Source organism: Aplysia californica, unplaced genomic scaffold (genome assembly GCF_000002075.1).
Source record: "Aplysia californica isolate F4 #8 unplaced genomic scaffold, AplCal3.0 scaffold00047, whole genome shotgun sequence".
In the NCBI taxonomy this organism is placed as follows: Eukaryota; Metazoa; Mollusca; class Gastropoda; order Aplysiida; family Aplysiidae; genus Aplysia; species Aplysia californica.
This window is the reverse complement of record NW_004797317.1, coordinates 1587427-1595730: the sequence shown is the minus strand read 5'-3', so window position 1 is coordinate 1595730 and position 8304 is coordinate 1587427. Positions and strand designations below refer to the sequence as shown.

Genomic DNA, 8304 nt, shown 5'->3' with positions numbered 1-8304 from the left:
AGAAAAGAAAACAAAGTTGCACGTGGAAAAGAATGGGACAGTAAAAGGAGAGATAGATAGCTATATAGATAGATAGGTAGATAGATAGATAGATAGATAGATAGATAGATAGATAGATAGATAGATAGAGAGAGAGAGAGATAGAGAGATAGAGAGAAAGATAGATAAAAGAAAAATGGAGAGGGAACAATGAAGGAAAGATGGAGGAATTGGAGAAGTGTAACAGAGAGCAGCATGGCGAAAGAACGGAAAATGTGCAAGGACACAGATCCTTTACAGGTTTTCTAGCAACAATAGATTCAGCAACAACAGTTACTTTAAAAAAAATAATTATGCCAAATCCAAAGCGGCTTCCTAGCCGGAAGAAATTCACCAGAAAGTACACAAAGTGGAGAAGAGACGAGCGGAAACACTCAAAAGAATCTCAAGTTCATATTATAATCTGTTTTTGATTATCGCATCAAAATATCAACACGCTGCAATTAGGCAGACTTGACACCTGCATTGTAGTGCAAAGAAGAAACAACATACGACTGCCAGGAAGGTATTTCCGCTTACGCACACAACAGACAGTGGTCTTAGGTCTAGAATATTATAAAGAATGCTATTCGCTATAAAAAAGAAGCGCGAGCAAGTAATCGCATCTCGAAATAGATTAATATTCCTCGCTGTGTCTTGCGTTCTTTTACGTGTCAGCAAGACGCTTTTGTAGTGTATTGCGTTTTTCCATGTGTCAACAAGACACTGGAAAGTGCCCTGATGTGGTTTGCTCCTTCTTTCCAATGAAACATCTATCATCTTTAGCTTATATGTTTCCTCATTCTTTTTTGTGTGCATGTTACTCTCTTGTAACACCTATAATCTTCAACACTTGTATTACCTTATTGCTTTGCAAGTGCCGTAAAATCATTACTAAAACTAACCAATACACTGTGATCGATACATTGTGACATTATGGTTGCTTCTTTCTCGCTGACTTTTAATAGCACAAAGCATTCTCTACGTTGTTGGCCTGCCTTTGAGTGGAAACGTAGGCTATCTCTAGATCTAAGAAAGCCTAGGAGGAAACTGTAATTTACCGTTTGCACTGGAATTTGGTAGATCGGCGCCGGGGCAGGGGGTGCCGCGGGTGACACAGGCGCAGGTGGGCTAGGCTTGTACTGGACGGGTACAACGGTCACAGGGGCCGGGTTGGGCTTGAACTGCTGTGGGGACGGACGCCAGGTGGCGGTGGAAGCCTTCTGCTGGGGTGTTCTGTGGAGAGGGAAGGTTGGGGAGACAGTGTTGTTGCAGGTAAACAGATACGTAAATATGTTGTTTCCTTCTTTATCTTTTTGGCTGTTTGTCTTTTTGTCTATTTGTTTGTTTGTATATTTATTTATGTGTTTGTTTGCTGTTGTTATTATTATTGTTGTTGTTGTTGTTGTAGTTGTTGTAGTTGTTTTTGTTGTTGTTGTTGTTATTGTTGCTGTAGTTGTTGCTGTTGTTGTTCCTATTGTTGTTGCTGTTGTTGTTGTTGTTGTTGTTGCTGTTGGAGGAGGTGGTGGTGGTAGTGGTTGTGGGTTTAAAGGGGGGGGGGGCAGTAGGTTGTCTTTTAGTTTCAGAAGAACATAAAACATAGTATTTATCTTTTTGGTTGATTGTTTGTTAACACTGAAAAAGAAACGTAAGGATCTTTAAATAACACTATATTCCTTCCTTTCGCTGCTCGCGAACAAACAAGGTCATAGGCGTCTGGGGTGCGAAGGTAAGGCCCTCTACCTCTGCACATTGAAAAAGACATGAGTTTGGTTTTCCCCTAGGAAATGTTTATTTTACCGTCTTTCTGTTAGGATGCTGTATCCCATCCATTCCAAGTTGGCCTTGACAAGTCTCCTAAATAATCCAAATCGAGTCGACTGCGACGTAAAAGAGAGACAGTAAAGACGTATTGGCTTCTGAGGGCTTGAGCATACGGACGTAGGGTGGGCTGGGTGTGGCGGCGGGTTTTTTTTTTTGTTTGGGGGTGGGGGGTGGCTTAGGATGATTTGACACGCAGTTGATTAAACTGGATCAAAGAGTAAAGTTGTTTGATGTTTAAACCAACACCAGCAGAGGGTTGACAGACACAATATAGTGATAGGAGAGAAATGGGAAATAGCTGAATTTTATAAAGGAAACGTTTAGTGGTATAGCATTTTTAAAAAGGTGAATTTAATGCTCCTATTAAAACTGTCTTGTCATTGAGTAGGGTGCTGTAGCGGAGCGGTTAGTGCGCTCGTCTCCGAAGCGGAAAGTCCGGGTTTGAACCTCGGTTCGGGCACGGATTTTTTTCGCCCCCACCTGCCCACCCAGCAGTAATGGGTACCTGGGTTCAAGATGGGGAAGTAAAGGCGGCGTAGAAAGGAACTGGCCACCCTACCACAATATGCCAACTGCCCAGGAAGTTGTCTCACTAACAAGGCAATCCCCAATGCCCGGATCGGATGCGGGAACAACTTTACTTTACTTGTCATTGAAGAGGTATGACCTCCGATATAACGCCCCTTTCCAAAGGGATAAGACCAAGTGGCCGGACAGCATTTAAAACTCCCCAAACACCCCATGTTTAAGACTTTCTATCTGGGGGACTCGAACTTGGGTCACTTACCACACGGTTGTCTACCGTGACATCTACAGAAGTAGTGACTCGCCAGACCTACATCAACGCAGTAACATTATTGATTTATACTGTGAAGTGATTTCTATAGCCAAGTTTAGCATTTCTCTCTTTTGGTTTCGATCTGCCTTCTTTTTCTTGGGCTTCACACAAATAAAATGATTCGACATCAAATTAATTTGCAATGATAACGCTAAGCGCCATCAAGGGCACAATTTGTTAGGAAATTTAAGAGGTGCGCTTTCTTCGACCCTGTCTGTCAGGATCAACCCGGACAGCGGGACAGCGAAAGATGCAACATCCCAGCAAAATGACGGAGACACTTGATTTGAAAATATAAACAAATAAAAAAAAAAAAAATCAACTAACCAACAAACAAAAAAAATCACAACAACAACAAAAACAACAAACACCAAACCGAACTCAACCAAAACAAGAGACTTTCCCACTCGAGAATCGGACTCACATTTTCAACGTGAATCAGCAAAGCGCTTAACCGTTACATCCTTAACCGTTACACAGACGCCCTTAACCCACAGCTGTTCCCCCATAAACGACAGTGTTGTCATCCTCACCTGTAGTCAGTGCCGAAATTGCCGTAGCTCGAAGGACCTGGCTTAGGCTTGGGGATACGAGGTGGTGGCTTGTTAGCTGGCGTCCTCACTGAACGGCACAGCGCAGGTTCGAGACGAGGGAATGAGAGAAGCTAATTATACACAAGACACATCACACCTTTGACATGAAGGAATGAAAAAAAGATAAATATACAACAGGGTCACCGAATGACACAGAGTAGGTTTGAGATTAAGGAATGAGAGAAGAAGTAAATATAGGAGCAAAGGATGACCGAAGACACAAATGCAGGACATAGTATACATTGTCTCTTATTGACTTTATATGGGGGCTTACTAATTGTTTTATCATATTACAGCGAACACTAAAATAAAAGCGATCTGTACCCAACAATGATACATCAAGGCCTTCTGCTGCTCTTTTGGACTAGGTGCTGATAACTCGTTACCAGAAAAGAGTTAATGAATTACATCACAGCAGATATAAATATTGGTTCTTTTTGGTTTTGCCACAATGCCATTAACAATAATTAACCATTGTGTAATCGTTTCACGATCTAAAACGTGTTAAAGGAGGACATTTTGAAGTGTAGAAAAAAAAATAAAGAGTTTTTACGTGTAAGCTTAATCTTGTCTACCCTTCTCCCCCCATGCTTTCCTTTCTCCTCCTCCTCTTTAGCATCATCATTACGTACTCTGCGTAACTCTCCTTTCTCGCCCCTCTTTCAAGCCCTCTTCTACCTTCTTCGATTTTTTCTCCTTCCGACTTGTTTGCATCATCGTTATAATCAAAATATAATATCTTGACCGCAGTTGGTATTTTAAATCCATTAAGTTGTTTTGATTATCTTCTGCAGTAAGTAGAAAATGAAAATGAAAACAAAAGTTTTATATTGTCCAAAAAATCTTACATTTAAGAAATAAAAGACGTTTCCACAGGAGTATGTTATAATAAAAGCATTCTCACGAAATCAGCAACAAATATTCACAGCCAAACAAAATAGCTAAGAAGTCCAAAAAAAAGGAAAAAAAAAAAAAGAATCACCAGACGATACGCACAAAAATGTTTTCATAGATAAAACAAAAACTTCACATGCTGAACCCAGTCTGCGAACTATTTGTTTCCACAGCGGCTAAAAGCGTAATGGCGTACCAGAAAGTTAATACAAAATGTATGATTAATAATGAATACTCGCGTTGTCCTCTGTATGTAAATTATGTTTGACACAGGTGATAATGTTAAATAAAACTATCTCAATTTTTCTGAAGATACAACGGCCCATATGAATCAATGTCACTTTCAGTTGCTGACAAACTGGTTAGTCCGCAACCAGCCTTAATAAGCAGGCCAATACAAAATCCTTACAGAAATAGGCCCTCTAGCACGCACGAGAATTGTGGATATATTATAACAAAGTTCTGTACTAAAACCGAGCTATAAGGCTATCGGTAGAGATTCGCATAAAACTAGTCTGCACTGGAATCTCCAAGTTTGCATCTTACTTTTAGTGGTATGATTCCTAAACGGTTTATCTCCACTCTCTATTCAAACAGTGTCCCCCTTCCCTCCCAACTCCTTCTACTACCTCTTCACCCCCCCCCTCCTCCCCATATTCTCCCACCTTCGACTCCAATGTGTCTGATGTTCCCGCCATTCTATCCTCTATTTTCCAGGTCATCTTGATTTTTCAGCTCATATCCTTTATTTTTCATTCATGTTCACAGTATTACGAAGGAATAAGACTTTAAATTAATTGAAAAACAAAAACATGTATAATCTTTCTTAAAAAATGGTTTTGTTAACGCAAGAGGCTCAAGTTGGGAAACGGTTAAGAATATAAGAATAAAGCATAATATTATACTCAGCACAATACACAGAACACAAAAAGTGAGTATGAACATAATATACAGAGTATATAAACGAAATAAAACCAAATGAAAAAGAAAGCAACTTGGCAGAGGCTCGAACAGCGATGCGGGGTGATCGCCAAATGATGATGTCGCGGAGGAGCGCAGTCCGAGGTGTCTGCTCACTACTCAAACAGCTGAAGGCATTCAACATTGCTCACACCAAGGCCAGAGCGTGCACGACATCGCGAGGCAGCGGCAGATACAAGTTTGTGTAAGAGTTTAATAACACAATATAACTAGTCTTTAAATATATATTAAAATTTTTTTTTTTTTACAAACAGTACCTAGATCCTAGCATTTGTATGTTAAAATATCGATGCAAACGGTTGGTGAACCTGGCGAACTCCCCAGGCAATTAAAGCCTGATTAAGAATGGTGCTGTTTAGGATTGAAACCGTGGTCGCCCATGAGCTCTGCAGAACAGCATGATGCCAACTGAGCAAAGGAGTACCAGTTGTTACGAGGTGACTCATCTAGCCCACAAAGGACTATAATGGCGTTTTTGTAGCTAGATAAGGCTAAGGCTTAAAATTACATATTGGTAAAACGCTTGCTTCAAGAATTTCGAGTACCAGGGGCTACTAACTTGTGGATTCATAACAATTTAAGAAAAAAAAAAGTACAATTACTTAGACTTCTATCCAGGAAAGCGTTAGAGGCCTATTCTTCATGCCAAGTATGCCGGAAAAAATCTTGGGTCGACACATTAGTGACTTGTCAACAAAACAATTGGCACAGGCCTGACTAACATCCAGAGGATGTTTGTTCGAATCGCCTGCTGGGCGGTCTAGAATTGATATATTTTGGAAGTTCCATGGCTCTCCACCCACCCTGTGCTGTCCCCTTTGGAAGATCGACCTTCGACTCTGGAGGTCGCTTCTCTTACATGATTTTACAGAGTTTACCTTTACAATTATACACGTGTACGTATTTCTCTATGAGGCATAAAGCTAACAATTTCTAGATTATCCTACAGTGCAAACAAATTTTCTAAAAATGAAATAGCTTGCGCTTTCTCAGCTTGTTTAACTTTTGTCTTCAAAATTCATCATAATATCATTGATAATTCATCTTTGGGTTTTGTACGTAATCAGCATACTAGTATGTTAAAGCTATTAGATATTTACAGGTCGCGTTCTTTAAACAAAAAAGAGCCAAGTGTTGTATCAGGTGTCTCTTTTTTTAAAGTTAGATCTATATCTTTTTTCCTCTTAACTTTAAAAGGAACAAGCTTTTGGTCGTTTCTGTACATTATGGATGTTTTTTTTTTCTCTATAAAGCCACATTTTTTATCAGTTTCCAATAGACTTCAAATCTGACAAACTTAAACTAGGAAAAAAGTAGTTGGGAACAATCCCCCCCCCCCCCCCAGTCTCCGCCGCCTCGCGATGCCGCTGTGTTCTCTTGTGCGCTACAAGCCACGAGACTCTGACAGCGAGCCCCTCAACTCAATACAACCGTCTACCTCCCGCATCCTGGCCCGATCCTTGCTGAAACTGTTTCCTTCTCTCCCAGACGGGAACTATATCCTCACCCTCGTCCTGCTGCTGCTCCTGCAGACGCTGCTGCTCCAGTAGGATGCCGGTGGGCGTGTACATCTGCTGAGGGGGCGGAGCTTGGTACTGAGGGGTGGGCTCGTACGCCTGGTAGAAGGGCGAGCTCTGCTGTACCTCGGGGGTGCGTGGCGACAGAGTGATGGTGTCCAAGCTAGTGTGCACTCTGGTGTGCACGAAGGTGCGGATCATAGGAACAGGGGAAAAGCATGAACTCATAGCACATGACGTCATTTCTTAAAACGGAACATAATAATGATATACATACTAATATAATCAAAAGGACAAGTGTAAGGGTGGAGGGGTGTGGAGGGGAGGGGGCAGCACACATGCACACAGGAAATGAAAAAGTTGACGCATTGATAATAATTATAGATCAGTTATAATGTATCAAAGGTAGTACACTATACAAGGGTTCACTCTTTAATAAGAAAAAAAAGTGGGTCATCGAAAATCCTCGTGCAATTATGTAGATGCCGCAGCCAATATCGCCATTAACGCTCTTTCTTTTCGTTTCTTCAAAAGAAATTCTTTGAGGACATTCTTTGCTTCTTCTCTTTGTTTCGAAGGTACACCACTCTATGAACGTGTATGAGATGTGCAATAACGCACAGTAAGCCACTGGTGTTTACGATGACTCGTTTTCAGAATCCCAAACAGAGGAGGGAACCATTTTGAGATGTTTTATCTTTGATTATGTGTAAACAAAAGGAAACGTTCATCCGCCGCTGTGTGGTTGGTGAATGTCTGTACAGTGGTGTGGGTACATGGGGAAAGGGGTCACTTGTGTGCGCGCGCGCGCGCGCGCGTGTGTGTGTGTGTGTGTGTGTGAGCGTGCATGTGCCTGTGCGTGTGCGTGTGCGTGCATGCGCCATCACATGTTTCTATGACTAGGACCATACATTTAAGAACGTTTTCCAATTACTTGTTGAAAAAGCAATGAAAACAGAAACGTTATTTGATAACTCTTACTGCTGAAAAACAAGAGAAACTGGATATTCAGTCTAATGATCCTCAATTCAGTAAGTACACATCTTAATAATCATACCAGAAGCATAGCACACTCTTCATGTGACTTTCGTTCCTTTCATCGTTACTGGACCATGCCACAACAAATGGTAGATTTACTATGATTTGCTTTAACAATTGAGTCGGTTGTTACACTTTAACAATAGCAGAGGAAAATCCTCTTATAAAGTGTCGAAATGAAAAAGAGGTTTTGGTTGTTTTATAAGAAAACAATCTTTATTCTACAGTGGATCAAATATTTTGTGGCTTTCGTAAATTAATTACTCAAAAGTCACCTTTATTTTAATAAAAAGACTCATGGTATTTCATTTTCACATGCACATTTAAAAGAAACATGAAAACTTGTTTGTGTATGTGAGTGAGTGAGTGAGTGGGTGAGTGAGTGAGTGAGTGAATGAGTAAATGAGTAAGTGAGTGAATGAGTGAGTGAGTATGTATGTGTGTGTATGTGTACGTATGTATGCATGTGTGTGTGTGCATATGCGTGTGTGCGTGTTTGTGTGTGCGTATGTATTTGTGAATGTGTATGTGTGTGTATGTGTATGTATGTGTATGTGTGTGTGTGTATGTGTGTGTATGTGTGTGTGTGTGTGTGTGTGTG

General features: G+C 40.8%; 1 protein-coding gene across 4 annotated transcripts in view; it reads right to left on the bottom strand.

Moving 5' to 3' along the window:
- Positions 1-8304, bottom strand: part of LOC101848335 (trithorax group protein osa) — a gene marked incomplete in the record, with an annotated part of 63351 nt that overhangs the window by 12859 nt on the left and 42188 nt on the right. For all 4 annotated transcript variants that reach the window (XM_013079307.1, XM_013079310.1, XM_013079309.2 and 1 more), the window contains 3 exon segments: positions 1080-1254; positions 3214-3301; positions 6587-6840. In XM_013079307.1, the coding sequence (XP_012934761.1) occupies positions 1080-1254; positions 3214-3301; positions 6587-6840 (517 nt within the window).